General features: G+C 36.8%; 2 protein-coding genes and 1 long non-coding RNA gene across 3 annotated transcripts; 2 read left to right on the top strand and 1 right to left on the bottom strand.

The window, feature by feature from the left end:
- Positions 1 to 466: 466 nt before the first annotated feature.
- LOC127834521 (uncharacterized) lies at positions 467 to 2,855 on the top strand. The gene is made up of 2 exons (XR_008027977.1): positions 467 to 1,459; positions 1,605 to 2,855. It is a non-coding gene; the product is annotated as an uncharacterized LOC127834521 (long non-coding RNA).
- A 1,242-nt stretch (positions 2,856 to 4,097) lies between these two features.
- On the bottom strand, positions 4,098 to 16,028 carry LOC127834520 (uncharacterized). Its single transcript, XM_052360413.1, has 4 exons — positions 15,818 to 16,028; positions 14,664 to 14,857; positions 12,432 to 12,491; positions 4,098 to 4,398 (listed from the first exon to the last, which is right to left on the bottom strand). Exons 1-4 carry the CDS (start codon positions 15,904 to 15,906, stop codon positions 4,301 to 4,303), a joined length of 441 nt encoding a protein of 146 aa, XP_052216373.1. The 5' UTR covers positions 15,907 to 16,028; the 3' UTR covers positions 4,098 to 4,300.
- Positions 7,496 to 9,427, top strand: LOC127834519 (uncharacterized). Its single transcript, XM_052360412.1, has 2 exons — positions 7,496 to 8,149; positions 8,948 to 9,427. Exons 1-2 carry the CDS (start codon positions 7,591 to 7,593, stop codon positions 9,388 to 9,390), a joined length of 1,002 nt encoding a protein of 333 aa, XP_052216372.1. The 5' UTR covers positions 7,496 to 7,590; the 3' UTR covers positions 9,391 to 9,427.
- Positions 16,029 to 17,412: the final 1,384 nt, after the last annotated feature.

The following is a 17,412-nucleotide window of genomic DNA, read 5'->3' as shown; positions in this document are numbered from 1 at the left end:
CAAAAATCTGGAATTACCAACATAATGTACAAACCACATTCTAAACATCAAAAGCCAGCGTTGTATAGGGTAGTGCATTACCGTTTGCTTCTAGATGTCTGCGTTTTTAGCCCTAAAGCAGGCTTTTTTTTCAAACATTATCAGTTTCCTTGTTAGTATAATTATTGAATCATGATCTAAATATTTTACTTTTGTGAGTATATTCATTTAATGAAATAAAAAAAAAAAACAATATCTGTGAACAAGTCCCTTTAACCCATTGCATGCTGGGAAATTTGTCGTCTGCTAAAATGTCGTCTGCAGAATTTCTAAAATTAGCATTTTCTTCGATTTTTTTCAAAGAATACTATCAGAATAGCAAACAGTTTGGATCCAGATGAGACGCCACGTTCTGTGGCGTCTCATCTGGGTCCAAACTGTTTGCAAAGGCCTTTAAAATTCAGCTCCAGCGCTTTAAGGGTTAACTAAGGTATTAGTTCATGTGTGCCAGTATTAGTTGTGTAGATACCATTGATATTGTTAAGTGTAATATAAGGTTAGTAGCTGAATTTATTTATCAGAAAGCATTTTGTATGTAATGCTACATGTAATAACTTATAAGGGTATTTTAAATTAGCTTAGTAAATATTTATATACAGGTTTGTGTTTTTGTGGAGTCTTGAGACACTTTATGAATTTGTTTTAAAAGTGTTCTTCTTCTGTTTTGATTTTGGGTTAAAAAAAACTGTAACTATCAGTTTTCTGCAAGCCAGTTAGGACCCATTTTCTTCATTATCAATCATGTAACTTACACTTGTAATTTTTTCAGGACCAATCTTGTTCATGGTAAAGTTTTTTAATACTAATCTTGTTAACTGCCAAGTTTGTTTAATACCAATATTGTTCATGGTCAATTTTTTTTCAAGACCAATCTTGTTCATGGCCAAGTTTGTTCAATACCAGTCTTGTTCACAGTCAAGTTTGTTCAATACCAATTTTGTTCATGGCCATATTTTTTTCAAAACCAATCTTGTTCATGGCTGATTTTTTATGCCCCCCTTCGAAGAAGAGGGGGTATATTGCTTTGCTCATGTCGGTCGGTCTGTCGGTCGGTCGGTCGGTCCGTCCACCAGGTGGTTGTCAGACGATAACTCAAGAACGCTTGGGCCTAGGATCATGAAAATTCATAGGTACATTGATCATGACTCACAGATGACCCCTATTGATTTTGAGGTCACTAGGTCAAAGGTCAAGGTAACGGTGACCTGAAATAGTAAAATGGTTTCCGGATGATAACTCAAGAACGCATACGCCTAGGATCATGAAACTTCATGGGTAGATTGATCATGACTCGCAGATGACCCCTATTGATTTTGAGGTCACTAGGTCAAAGGTCAAGGTCACGGTGACCAGAAATAGTAAAATTGTTTTTGAATGATAACTTAAAAACGCATACGCCTAGGATCATGAAACTTCATGGGTAGATTGATCATGACTTGCAGATGACCCCTATTGATTTTGAGGTCACTAGGTCAAAGGTCAAGGTCACGGTGACCCAAAATAGTAAAATGGTTTCCGGATGATAACTCAAGAACGCATACGCCTAGGATCATGAAACTTCATAGGTAGATTGATCATGACTCGCAGATGACCCCTAATGATTTTGAGGTCACTAGGTCAAAGGTCAAGGTCACGGTGACCCGAAATAGTAAAATGGTTTTTGGATGATAACTCAAGAACGCATACGCCTAGGATCATGAAACTTCATAGGTAGATTGATCATGACTTGCAGATGACCCCTATTGATTGTGAGATCACAAGGTCAAAGGTCAAGGTCATGGTGACCTGAAATAGTAAAATGATTTTCGGATGATAACTCAAGAACGCTTTTGCCTAGGATCATGACACTTCATAGGTACTTTGATCGTGACCCGCAGATGACCCCTATTGATTTTCAGGTCACTAGGTCAAAGGTCAAGGTCACAGTGACAAAAATCGTATTCACACAATGGCTGCCACTACAATGGACAGCCCATATGGGGGGCATGCATGTTTTACAAACAGCCCTTGTTTTTCAAGACTTACTCTTGTTCACTGCCAAGTTTGTTCAATACCAATCTTGTTCATAGCCATTTTTTTTTCAAGACCCATCTTGTATATGGCTGAGTTTTTTCGAGACCAATCTTGTATATGGCTGAGTTTTTTTCGAGACCAATCTTGTATATGGCTGAGTTTTTCAAGACCAATCTTGTTCATGGCTGAGTTTTGTTCAAGACCAATCTTGTTCATGGCTGAGTTTTGTTCAAGACCAATCTTGTTCATGGCTGAGTTTTGTTCAAGACCAATCTTGTTCATGATAAATTTTGTCATTTCTAACTGTGTTGATGATTTATACATGTATTCCCCTGTGTTCACTCCTTTGCTTATTCACAAGTCATGGTTGATTGTGTTCACATTTACACGAGAGTTGTGCCTTGTGATGGTTGTTAAGTTAATTGATATTATTCAAACAATATTTTGCTTTTTGTATTTTTTGGGGCATTTGTTAAAGTTGTCACATTTTTTTTATTAGTTCTTATATCACTTTGTGCTAAGTTTCGTGTATCCTTTACATTTTTCTTTTGCATTTAATAGACTTTGTACAGCTGAAAGACTTTGAGGAGTTTAAGTTTTTTTTAAGTTCAGATCTTTCCACAGGGTTTTATTGAATCAATTATTTAAGGGGTCTATGGTTTCTATTGGGGTATATTTAGTGCCATTCCTTTTAGAAGTATTTTGTTGTACCTTTTTCTATTAAGTATACAATATTTTTTATGTATTTCTATCTATCTATCTTCTGTTTTATTTTCTCTGTTATAAAGAACTTAAAGAAATTATACCGGCATTGTTTTATTATTCTTAAATATGACCCTCGAAGTGGAAAAGCTGGGCTTAATGCATGTGCTAAAAGTATTAAAGTGTCATCCCTGATTAGCCTGTGCAGTCCTTACAGGCTTAGAAGGGACAACACTGTCCACTTTTATGATATTTTTAGTTTGAAGAAAGTATCTTCTAAGTGAAAATCTAGTTTATGCAAAAGTGTCCTCTGTGATAAGACTGTGGGGCCTGCACAGGCTAATCTGAGACGACACTTAACGCACATCCAATGCATTTAACAATTTTTCACCAAAGCGAGGCTTCAACATAGGACTGTGCTACCACTGGTGTTCATGAGGCTCCAATGTTTAGTTTCTACATAGGACTGTGCTACCACTGGTGTTCATGAGGCTCCAATGTTTAGTTTCTACATAGGACTGTGCTACCACTGGTGTTCATGAGGCTCCAATGTTAAGTTTCTACATAGGACTGTGCTACCACTGGTGTTCATGAGGCTCCAATGTTTAGTTTCTACATAGGACTGTGCTACCACTGGTGTTCATGAGGCTCCAATGTTTAGTTTCTACATAGGACTGTGCTACCACTGGTGTTCATGAGGCTCCAATGTTTAGTTTCTACATAGGACTGTGCTACCACTGGTGTTCATGAGCAAGTACAATGCATTCGAACCAAGCAACAGTAGATTTTTTTCGCTTTCGGACAGTAATTAAATTCAATTCTGCAGACGGGAAAGTGGGCTTTAATATCAAAGTTGCTGTATCTTTTCATATGCAACTTCGTATTATTTTTTGTTTACATGACGTATAAATTGGTTTTTTGTTCTCAGTATAACGATAGGAAAGTATATACTCGTATATTTGGGAGGTTATTTGGAGTAAAAATATTTTTGTAATTACGTGCTTCTAATTTCCTTATAAATATTTACGAGGATTCGGCTAAACTTAAGTAAGCTTAAATGATTAATATAAGTCATCTTTTAAATATCTAATTTTCAATTTAAAACTTGTTGCCATTAATATTTTCGTGGACTCTAGCCAAATAAACTGCAGAGTTAAGGCATATAAATCAAGTAGTATAGCCAATGAAAACACAGTGGAATCTAACAATCTAAACTTTGACGCGTTTTTTCATATAATTAAGTGAGTCTACGAATGTAAACTTAGAGGAGTCTAGTCGTATGAACTTTGTGGAGTTGATAAAAGTTAATGGGGTCTAACAATATATAATTGAGTGCAGCTGTATACAATCTGTGAATTCTTTCAATTTAATATAAGTAGTGTCTTATAAATACAATTTTGGGATTTTAGTCATATAAACTTGGGGGAGTTTTAACAATAATACCGTAGCGGAGTCGAACAATACAAATTCTATTGGATTCAAGCTTTATAAGCATGGTGCAGTCCAGCCTCATAAACTTGGTGAAGTCTAGCCTTTCGTGTGAAGTCTAGCCTCTCCGTCTGCTCGCGAGGAACGTTTCGTGGGCGTCAACTGGGACCATAAACACGGCGTTGAACTGCGCGTTCAGTCGACGTTGCACACGAGCTTAAATCAGATAAATAAAATAATTTAGCCTCGTTCTGCGAAAACGGGGTTTAATGTGTGAGCGTTTTGTATCGTCCCTGATAAGCCTGTGCAGTCCACACAGGCTCATTAGGAACTACACTTTCAGCTTGCATGGTATTTTTCGTTTAAAGGAAATATTATCTTAGCGAAAATCTAGTGTTGTCCCATAAAAGCCTGAGCACGTGCATTTAACCCTGTTTTCCCAGAGCGACTTTCATTAGTGTATGCCGATTTTATGCTTGGTAGTAAACACTTAAAACGATCAATGATGTAAAAGCTTAAATAACTTACTGTCCCGGAATGTTTTATGTAAAAAAAACAACAACAGCACGTTTTCCGCGCACTAGACCCATGCTTATCGAACGCCCTCATTCAAAATCATTCAAGATCAAATTGGAAAAATGATCGTTTTCCGCCCATATCTTAACATCCTGTACAGGATAGTAATAATACGGGTTGTATCCACACCCCACTTTCACTGGATGGCATATAGATTTGAAGTTGTCCGTCTATCCGTCTTTCAATCGGCTGTATTTCTGTGTAGCGCGTAAGTCAAAGGTTTTGTTGCTAAAAATGAAACTTAACCCATTTATGCATAGTGTCTAGAAAAAAGGCCTTGGCAAACAGCGTAGACCCAGATTATGCGGCGTCTCATCAGGGTCTGCGCTGTTTGCTTACAGGAATTTCTGTAAGAATTATTCTAAATATAGAAATAAATATACTAGACATCCATAATTTTGGAAATATATTGATCCAATTTAGAAGGATGGGAGAGTCCACTAGGCATAATTGGGTTAAACAGATCAACTGGCACGTGAACTTGCGCTCAATATGCGTTTGTATAAACAAGATTTTTGTTCTAATGGCCTCCGAGCCCGTTGCAGAGGTGTATGTGAGAGCATGGAACTCGAATTCTGCATGGTGATTGTTCCAAATAAAAAAATGTTTGCCCTTACTCACACTGGAACACATATCTGTAGACAATTTGGAACATGCTGTGCATATGATGCAGCATATCAACGTTACGCCACGCGGATTCACATCTGAGACGTCCTAAAATCGTGAAATTGCAAAATGTGATCGTGATCATTGTTTTGAGATAGAGGTTTTACGTCACGTTTTATTCACCAGTTGCATTATCAGCTCGCCTGGCTACACGGTGTACGCTTTTCGCACAAAATGCTCAAACTTCCTTTGTATTATTCTTCCAGTCTTACCCATTTTAGCATGTTAAGTCAATCGTGATACATCGACTATCTCCGGAAACTCCGTACAATAGGAACGATAATGAATTATGCAATAAATCGTCTTCTGATCGAGAGAGATGTTAAGTCTGCACTTGCTAACCATGGGCAAGGGACAACTCTTTTCCACCTAAGGTAGAATTATGTTTTGTAAAGACATAATAGAAAGAAATCCAACTAAATAAAGTATACCAATCTGTTGATTTTAACTCTTTCAGTGCTGGAACCGAATTGTGAAGACCTTTGCAAACAGTTTGGATCCAGATGAGACGCCACAGAACGTGGCGTCTCACCAGGATCCGAACTGTTTGCTATTCTAATAGTATTCTGTGAAAAAAATCAAAGAAAGTGCTAATTTTAGATATTCAGCAGACGTCATTTTTGCAGACGACACATTTCCCAGCATGCAAAGGGTTAATTCCGCTTATTGGAGCAAAACATATAACCAACACTCGTCACAACTGAATAGAACTGGGGACACCGCTTAACGGTATAAGTATAGAACTGGGGACACCGCTTAACGGTATAAGTATAGAACTGGGGACACCGCTTAACGGAATAAGTATAGAACTGGGGACACCGCTTAACGGTATAAGTACAATCTCTTGCACGACGGTTACATTACATTCACCTCTGTGTTGGGCTCAGAACGCAATCTCTTGCACGACGGTTACATTACATTCACCTCTGTGTTGGGCTCAGAACGGACTATTGTTATGAAAGCGTCTCATTCATGTCATGATCATACCAAGCGTTCATCATTGAGGTTACAGTATACTAAACAATCTTTTGCACGACGGTTACATTGCATTCACTGCATTAAAGAAAACTATCTCATACCATGATATCTTATATCAGTCTTAATTCATTATTATAAAATTGATATGGTTTCCTGATGTTAAGAAACTTACATACTTACACACGTCGAAGCATTTCCTAACGTCACTCAATAAACATTATGTTCAATTGTTGACATTTGTAAAGTGCGTGAAATGATTCCATCTGCGTAAATGGGCAATAAAATAGTTCCAAAGAGTTGCATTAAAACTCGCAAGTTTTTGCACGGTTTATCGTACATTTAAAAGTCATATTTCTTAATTTAATGCATGCGATCTTAAATATCCATTCAATTATACATTGAATGCGTTTGTTCGGTTTTAGCTATTTCATAGACAAAATGGCGTGCTGAGCCTTTCGCAGAGTTGTATGTGAGAGCAAGGAACGACAACTCTGTGTGGAGATTGCTCAGAACGGACTATTGTTATGAAAGCGTCTCATTCATGTCATGATCAAATGGCGTGCTGAGCCTTTCGCAGAGTTGTATGTGAGAGCAAGGAACGACAACTCTGCGTGGAGATTGGTATAAGTATAGAACTGGGGACACCGCTTAACGGTATAAGTATAGAACCAAACTGTTAATACAAACATTTAATACACATGTCATGTTACATGTGTGTTGCAATACAAAACCTTTACTAGCGATTTTTACTTATGAGCTTCAAAAAATTATCAATCCAATTAAAAGTTCACTTAAACACATAGCATGGCTGAAGCATTGACTGGCGTACTCTCATGTCGTCACCTTCTATCGGATTTATGTATTTCGAGTGTTAGCAAGTACGTAAACTGTTTAGCCAGCTGAAGATACATAACCATTTTTAACGTGTGCTTATTAGCTTGTCTTTAAACGTTAATGCATAAAATCATTTTCGTGCAGATCTCCATAATTGTCCTAACTGGAGGAGCGATCAGGGCTATCACTACCGGTATTCCCATATTGTCTTCTTGCAGTATCGGTAACACTGCAACTTGTCTCCTTTATTGTCCATACTTGTAAATTGGGCTATCACGATAAAGACCTTTTTTTTAATCTTCCTCACTGTATATATTGGGAAGTGAACGGGAGTGGAGAGTCATTGAACATACAATGTTGCCTGCGCTTGTACTTCTTCTTGTGTATAACGTATGTTTTACACATGCCTATTCGTTTCATCCTGAACGAAGGAATGTAATTATTGGACAAGATCTGCTGCTTGACCTAGTCAAGCGTATGGATGCAAAGGACGAGGAAATTAAAGAGTTACGTGGAATTCAGGAGGCAAAAATAAACAAGCTGATGATACAGATTGGTGAACAGGATGTCAATATCAACGAGCTTCGAAAGAAATTAAACGAAAAGGAAAAACAACAGAATGAAAACTTGAATAATCTTCAACAGGCTGTGGAAAAACTGCAATTTGAAAATGTACAATTACATCAATCAAATTCGAAATTCGCCGGAAGAATCGAGTCGTTACGTGCTGTCATGAATAATTACATACAGACACATAACATTTTAAAGACGTTTATTCCGGAAAAAACATCATACGATGTCAAGGACGAGGGAATTGCTATTGAAGATAACGCGGCAAGAGGTTTAAACACATCTACGCCAGCGATAACCGTCACCAACAACCGACGCGATGCATTTGGAAAGAATCAAAAGGGTAAATTTGATCTTCAAGATATCTTATTTGAAAGCATATAATCTTCATTACAATTCAAATAGTTTAATGAGTTAAAATTTCTTTATAATAAAAAATAGGTTTAAAAATAGCTAACAAGCATTTTTTTGCATAATGGATATGTTCGATGAGTATATGGTAAAACTGCAAGCATAGACTTTATTTACGATGTCCGTATTTTTCATTTATTATAGCGATAACTTCATGCTGCTGATGATGATTATGCTAGTAGTAGTAGTAGTAGTAGTAGTAGTAGTAGTAGTAGTAGTAGTAGTAGTAGTAGTAGTAGTAGTAGTAGTAGTGGTAGTAGTAGTAGTAGTAGTAGTAGTAGTAGTAGTAGTAGTAGTAGTAGTAGTAGTAGTAGTAGTAGTGGTAGTAGTAGTAGAAGTAGTAGTAGTAGTAGTAGTAGTAGTAGTAGTAGTAGTAGTAGTAGTAGTAGTAGTAGTAGTAGTAGTAGTAGTAGTAGTAGTAGTAGTAGTAGTAGTAGTAGTAGTAGTAGTAGTAGTAGTAGTAGTAGTAGTAGTAGTAGTAGTAGTAGTAGTAGTAGTAGTAGTAGTAGTAGTAGTAGTAGTAGTAGTAGTAGTAGTAGTAGTAGTAGTAGTAGTAGTAGTAGTAGTAGTAGTAGTCGTCGTCGTCGTAGTAGTCGTAGTAGTCGTAGTAGTCGTCGTAGTAGTCGTAGCAGTGGTAGTAGTAGTGGTAGTAGTAGTAGTAGTAGTAGTAGAAGTACTACTTGTAGTATTATGACAAGTATTCTAAGTATTATTATAATTTATGTTATAGAGGAACGCCATGCTGGGACAGACATGGTTGCATTCTTCGCAGCACTAACGGACAGCCCTACCAATCTTGGTTTAGATCAAAACCTAAGATTTGATCACGTTATTACCAACATCGGCTCGGCATATAACCCTCATGCCGGCGCATTCTTAGCTCCAATGTCCGGTACATACGTGTTCATGTCAACATTATTGGCATGCAGTGGACACAAAGGTCTTTTCAAATTGGCCCACAATGGCAATGAAGTTTGTAAGCTCTATGTTGCTGGAACTTCAGATACACAGTGGGACACCAGCGCTGGTAGCTTTGTCCTGTACCTAGAGAAAGGCGACGCGGTATCCATACAGAATATGTACACTGGAGAATGCGTGTCTGGAGACCACTTTTCCTACTTCTCAGGGTTTATCTTGAAAGCAATGGAACAGAATCCATCAGTTGTTGGATAACTATGTTAAATGAATTCACGAATAAAATTTATAAGTAGATGTTTGTCCTTTTAATTTACTTCAATTACAAATCGAATACACTCCATTGATGTTATTGGGCGTAAAATGGGAATGTATTTTCCCCTGTATTTTATATCTCACATAATGGCATGGCGCAGAAAACATACATAATACAAAGTTTCGTTCCCGACCCTTAGAGGTAAAATTGTGTGTTTAGTGTAAATAATGACAAGTTAATATAACACATTATTTTAAAACGAAAAAACACACAATCATTTAATACTAGTAAGTAAAATAACAGTTGGTTTTAAGTGTATGTCCGAAATAAAAAAGTAAATATAAAACATTTTTAGAAACGATGAATAACTACACTAGAGATCACGGAGATGTTTATAAGAGGTTCACTCTTAATACTGTTCCTGGTGTTTTGTGCATTGATACTATCAAGAAAATGAAAAATACGCTTGTGCAAAGAATTGCATTTATCAAAAAAATTTCAATGAGATACAACCTGTAACATTTTAGTTACCTTGTCGCTATGAACGATAAATCTAACAAACACTCAAGTCAATATAAACGAATCACATATCAAACGTTTTGCTTTATTATGTTCTTTCTATATTGATATTTCGATACATGCAACGGAAAAGTTATAGTGTTCCTGCTCCTTTAAGCAAATTTGTATCGTGACTGTTTCTCTCTGCGATAATTCACGATTGATAGATACTATGCTTATTGAACTGAGCTAGTTAAGTAGCAACTAAATTTAAAATGCCTTATAAAATGCATTTGATCAAGGGAATGAGCACTATAATTACACAAAGGACCAACTGTGTAAATGAACATCGATACGTAAGTCTAAACAAACGGGCTTGAATACAAATTCCCTACTTCCGGAATGAACTATGGAAATTTTTATCGATGTGATAAATACGCAAAACAACAGTCTCTAAACGTAAAAGTTATGATACCTTTATGAATGGAGATTATAACTTAAATACCTACAGCCCATATTTATAAAATTGTGCTTAATGTAACACAATACAATTTTACAAAACGATAATTTTTATGAAAGCATATGTTGACGAATGCCTTAAATGGGTCAATGCCTATGCTTCTTATGTTAAAACATTTTATTTTGTTTACAATCGTGACGGTATCTCACGTTTACGAGATATAAAGGAAATACAAGTATATCCAAATACTAGCTAAAGCTTCAACATATCGCACGTTGGTCTGTCTGCTTAATACCTGCTTAATACCTGTTATGTGTTGATGCGAGTTTTAAAACTATTACAAATATCAACGACATGTTCAAAGAAAGAAAGAACGTGCACGATGGTTGATCACATATGCAAATAGGTGTGAGACATCCGGCCTGTTAACACGGTTGTTGGTACACTAGCCTTCTAACCTCGGCCAACCGTTTCCGGAAGTATATGATTTTAGTTGGTGATCGCCATACCGGACAGGTGGGTTTTCGTCCGGGTACTCCATTCCCCCACTCCCCCACAACACAAAAATAATTCAAAATAGTTTTTCAGTTACTGCTTAATAGCTTGCATTTGCAACAGTAATTCAAAATTCATCCTAATTTTTGTAAGTTTAGTAAGTTAATTAAGTAAGAGTGCACGGACACCTTCCGGGTTTACAATAATGCAGCCTCAAATGACTTCATAAAATTCGAAAGACGCACACACAGACATTTGCAACCGTTTTAGTTACACTTACTGTTTGTGCTATTAGGCATAGCTGAAGCATAATATACTCAGCATTGACACAGATTCCTAAGTTTCCGTGTTTAATAATAAATTGAGTTCTTTCCTCTAATTTCAGTTGTTTGTAGTGTTGACAAAGCTGCTTTTGGGTGGTAGTACTTAGAAATGAAATTAGCCTCATACATGTTCTTGTAATTGTTAAAGAATTATTTAATTACATAATTTCAATTCGTGTAAGCCTCAACGTGCATACAGCAATCATGAATACACAAAATATTGTACAGGTAATATGGAACTTTAAATATCTATATCATCGCAGGCTTGTGTTACGGATATCCAATAAGTTTTCACTCATCATGTTTAATAAGGACATGAACCACATTTTCATATTCTTTATATGTTCATAATAATATTTACGAACATTTCATTTCATTTTATATAAACATATAAACGATTGTATGAATATATATATGTATACAAACTTTATTGATATACTCTCGGCCTGGGAAATTGCCTCAATAAATTTGATCGAACAGATTCTACCTCTCTGTTTGAATTCGACGTTATGCTGTACGCTTTTTGTTTTATTTATTTTATTTGCGAATAAATGAACAGCATCATACGCGAACTACAACATTCTCCGTCAAAGATCAAGGTTACAATTCAACGACCAAGTTTTTCCTTTTCCGCATCATAAGTTCTTTGAACAGTGCATACCTCGATTGCGAAATCTAATCTAAGAATCAACTTGTTTCGGAAGAATAATTGTAGTCCTTAAAGATGGGATTTTCGAATCTCTTAGAAATCAAAATGAACATCATTATGAGTCTTATGTGTCATGTGCTCGAAACAGACTAAGTGTAAAGGCCAAGGTCGCACTAAGAGGCAAAGAACAGTTAATAATAATGCATTCTTGTTTGCATTAACTTTCCTCTGCCAAGCATATGCTTCGGGGCTTTTAGCGAACGGTGCTTATAAGAAGTAATGTCTTACTTGCATCAGCAGCTTTATATCTCGTCAACGGCAAACGGGAAAGAACTGAGTCTCGCTCTTGGAAACGGGACTTTATTCATGGGCGTAAAGTGTCGTCCCAGATTAGCCGGTGCATTCCGTACCGGCTAATTAGGGAGTACACTTTCCGCTTTAACTGCATTTTTGCTAAAGAAGTGACTTCCTTTAAACAATAACAGAAAACAACACCTGCGGAAAGTGTCTTCTCTGACTAGCCTGTGCGGACTGCACAGGCTAATCTGGCAAGACACTTTACGGACACGCATTACGCCCAGCTTTTCCAGAAAGAGGCTCACATATTCAAAGTCTTACCGTGTAGAATAAGAGAGATCAGCGTGACCCAAGACGTTGCTATGACGATTGCCGCGATGACTGAAATGAAACAGGTTAATATTCGATTACTGGTTAAAAACTCTCTTTGGAGTTCGCTATGTTTGCGATAAAAGTACATAGTATTATGCGGCATCAAGTCACACGGGCCCATTCAAAACGTTTCAAAATTAACATACCATGTCGACTATAATATAGAAAAAAAAACATTTTTTATTGGTATAAAATGGAAAAGTAATGTTTGTAGCCACGAATACCGCCCCCCCCCCCCCCCCCCCGAAAATAAATGAATAAATAATTTGCAGTAACGGAAAAAACTGTTTAATGAAGCAAAACCTGATGTTAATTAGCTCGTGCATATTCAAGTGGAAATGTTGGGGGAGGGGGAGTTTTTTTTGGAGAAGGTGCAAGTATTGAATGCCGCATTGGTAGCTTTGTATGTTGATTGAATCATTTCTCATCTAGTTTATATATTTTGGATCCAGCTTTTGAGATTCAGGACCCCGTTTGGTAAGCATATTAGATTATACATGTATTTTAATAACGATACAATATTCGGAGAAACATAATAGCGGACGGCACAAGCTTATCTGGGACGACACTTCACGCACATGAGTCGCGTTCTGAGAAAACTGGGCATACTGCATGTGCGTAATGTGTCGTCCCAGATTATCAGGGACGACACTTTCCGCCTAAATTGGATTTTTGCTAAGAAGAGACTTTCTGTAAACAAAAATATCATACAAGCGGAAAGTGTCGTCCCTGATTAGCCTGTGCGGACACTTAACGCATATTCATTGAACCCCCTTTTTACAGAACACGGCCCACATGAATTAAGCCCAGTTTTCCCAGACGGAAGCTAAATTTTAGTGACGATGCTATTTTTTTAAAAGAATAATTGCAGAGCGCCAACCATAATGATCTATTTGTACATTTCAGAAAATAAGTATTCAATTTCAAAAGTATTATGGTATTTCTCGTATTTACATTTTGATCACATATCTCTCTTTCGTGTGAGCTAAAAACCCAGTCTTTACGACAATTGGTCGTAAGATATATTGAACAGGAAATATCTTTAAAATATATATGTCGTTGATTTTCATAGTTTTTGTTGTTGTTGATGAATTACAATTGCCACTAAAATCAATGAGATCAAAACGTTATGACGTATGTCACGGATGTTTTCTCTATGCAATTCTTCGCCGCATTTCATCCACATACATTTAAATGAGGGAAAACGCTGTTTACAATACTATCGGATACCCTACTCCGAGAATGTTAACGTCCAATGAAGATTAGTTTCGGTCAAGAGAAGCTTGGAGATGAAAATGAGGCGTGTCACTCTGTTTATCAACCAGAAAATTAGGGCACTCCTGATATTAATTAAAAACATGTTTAGCCATTCGACTCGTACTCGTATATGGCATTATCAATACGTTCATAGCTGGATTAAGTTATGCATATAAATATTTTAAATGTAATGTTCACTTCTTAGAAGAATAATTATTCTGTTTTTTTGGAACTCGCCAATATTTTAATTTTGGCTCGGATGTTGACTTTTGGAGAATAATAGAAAAAGTTATTTTACGTGCAAAACCGATTCCGGCATTTTAGGCCTATAAGTTTCAGAACCAAAAATGTGTTTATGTATCGTATGAACAAATCTACAAAAGGTGGGATTTCCCAACGCTCTACACTTTATACGCTCTCCTACACAACAAACATTATCAAGAAGTTGTTTACATTATAATGTAACACTTTTTATGTCCCCCCACCGCTATAGTGGGGGACATATTGTTTTTGCCCTGTCTGTTGGTATGTTCGTTGGTCTGTTGGTTTGGCCAAACTTTAACATTTGCCATAACTTTTGCAATATTGAAGATAGCAACTTCATATTTGGCATGCATGTGTATCTCATAGAGCTGCACATTTTGAGTGGTGGAAGGTCAAGGTCATCCTTTAAGGTCAAAGGTAAAAAAAAGTCAAAGCGGCGCAGAAGGGGACATAGTGTTTCTGACAAACACATTTCTTGTTTTAGTATAAAAAGAACGTTTTTTATGTCATATACGAAAATCCCAATCACTAAATCTGGCCAACTGGCGGACAATTTATCCCGCATTTTATTGACTGATAAAGGTCTACTTGGTGAAAACCTGGGTTAGACAGCTACGCCGAAAAACAGCGCCCGCAATTCATTCAGCATGACTGCCCTACCTACTATGGCGTCTTGCAGAAGTTCGATATCGGATTCTAATGACCCGTGCCTTCTCGTAATGCTTTCCCGCCACTCGCTATTTGTCGTCTGCCGCAGTTTACAGTCTTTGCACGTGCTCTTTGGAAGGCCGCGCTGTGTGTTTTCGATTTTGTAGCGAATTGAAATTTCTGGCGTTGTCGGTGGGTAGGCGTGCCTGAAAAATCAACATATTTAACGATTTTATTTTTACAATACACTTAAGAATAAACAAGTATGCGCGTCTCATTTCAGGCAAATAAAGCATGACTTTTTCATTTGACTTTTTCGATTCCCAAAACACGCCGTATTGTCAGTAATACATACCGACGGGCCTATCTATCTATATATACTGCCCTTTAGAGCATTATAGGCAGAGGGACATTATCGAGTCCGTTTCCTGGGAAGAACCAGTACTAGGTGTCAATGGAGGAGATAACGAGAACGCTCCCCGAGTGGGGAGCGAACCCACGTACTCCCGATCGCTAGGCGGAAACCTCATCCACTACACCACCGCGATCCGCATATACCTGTATAAACATTTATTTCCTTCATAAAATTATTGATATACACGAAGACGCTCGATACGGATTTGGTTCTGCCAAACAGGTCAATTGAGTACTAGTAAACCTGATCGCTGAATTCCGTCAGCTACTCCGCAATGATAGAAGTGAATCCTTAAAGCTGTAAACGACGATGCAAATTTAATTGTTAACAAGCGGAATTATAGGGACCCGGCACACACAAAAATCTTTATATTACGAATGTACAATATGTTTTTTTTTTGTGTGCCGGGTCCCTATTAGCGGAATGGCTTATTCTGGTACCGAGGCCCACACAATCCCGCTTAAAATAGCAAAAGGTTGAACAAAGGAGGCAAAAACCTAAAAGCATTTTATTGATTTAAATATATTCAATTAAGTTCTATTGCATCGAAAGCATCGGACTTATATATACATTCTTGAGTCCGTTTATGAAAGACCATTAAGTGGTGTCTGTAGACAGATTTGGAGATCGCTCCACGAGTTAGGATCGAACCCGTGACCTAACTGTCGCAAGGCGGACACCGTACTCATTACTATTTTTCGGTCTTTTAGATATTATTACAGCTAATCAATTGCACAATATATGTATTTACCTATCGAACATGTGGATGAGGTCTGCAAGCGTCCACGCGAGCACGACCAATCCAAACGTTGATATAATCAGCTCGGAGAAGAATCGCATCAAATTGTATTTGCAAAAATGGTTTCAAACGAACATAAAAAACAATAATAAATAAATAAAGCGTCGTACGATGGAGTTTACGACGCCATTTTGTTTTGACGTTACGTATGCTCCGGTTTGCTTTAAGCATGCCGTTTGGCGGATTTCTTTTCAGAAGTGACTAAAGCTTCACGAAATGTAGGAAAACATTCGGATACACTTGATTTGTATTACAAAAAAATGTGCAATTTATTATGGAAACCTTTGTTCCAAACTGATCGACCAAAACAATAACTTTGAAATTAGTAAAAAGCAGTTATATTTTAATGACAAGTTGAACATTTGTTACTGACAATAAACGTCCCTTAACAAAACGCTGATGAACGTTTTAGACTGGTGAGTTTACAGCAAAGGTAAACAAAAAGACGACTTTATTTAGCCAAAGAGCTTTATCAATATGAATGTCCGTGGATACTTCAACTTACATGTGCCCCAGAATGGATATTTACCATAAACTCTCAATTGTTTCTGATTTGTTCTTGCATTGTTGTATTAGAGCAGTCTATACAGTGGTTAGCATGTGATATGGTAAGCTGATTTTTTTACAGGAAAAAGCAACTGTACAATATAAAACATCCTTAAATCCCATAAGGATATGACACTACGAACGCTTTTAAAAGAAATATTTTTCATTTTTTCCCAACAGACGACTGTGTGTATATTGAAGTTTAAGTACGGAAATATACATGTTTTCACGGAACATTTTCGAATAGATGTTCAATTACTATAGTATTACAGGATATTACACTGTTTCAATGATTTGAACTGTGAAACTTGGAAATTGACTATGAGAGTAAATCGGTGTCATTCACTCGCATCAAATAAAAAACAACAACACTATTTACTCAAATGAATAAAACTCCTTTATTTTTTACTTGACAAATTGTAAACATGTGAAATAAAACAATTGCTTATCAGAAAATACAGCGTTATGTAATGCATAAGGTAGTTACTGTATATTACGTGATGTGAAAAATAAAAGTTGTAATAAATAACACTGACAATATTTACGGATAATAAATACATTAATGACGTTTGATAAGTGGTCACCCCAGTCCTGTTGAAAAAAAAACAACAACAGGAAAATAACAGTGTTACAGTTGTATTTTTATAACATTCAAGTTAACGTTACGCTAATACATGTATAAGTGCAGCACGTAAAATCATATTAGATAATACATGATTAAATAGGAAGAATCATATAAAACGGCGTTTATAAGTTCGTTTATGCGACATTATCCCAATAAGAAAACTTCATTTCAAATAATTAATTGACAAATAACTGTTAATGTACTATCCATAACCAATACACTAACAATATGTCATAACTGATTACACGTTACCGACGTTGATGTGAAATAACACGTTGAAATACCGCGTATTAAAATGTCCCGCGGCTTGCAACGCAAACGGATCCGTAAGCCTGCGCAATATAACGTTGACTTACTAAATAACGTCGGCAACGTA

Source organism: Dreissena polymorpha, chromosome 6, assembly GCF_020536995.1.
Source record: "Dreissena polymorpha isolate Duluth1 chromosome 6, UMN_Dpol_1.0, whole genome shotgun sequence".
NCBI classification, from domain to species: Eukaryota; Metazoa; Mollusca; class Bivalvia; order Myida; family Dreissenidae; genus Dreissena; species Dreissena polymorpha.
The sequence above is the reverse complement of the archived record's forward strand: the minus strand, read 5'-3'. Positions and strand labels throughout refer to the sequence as shown.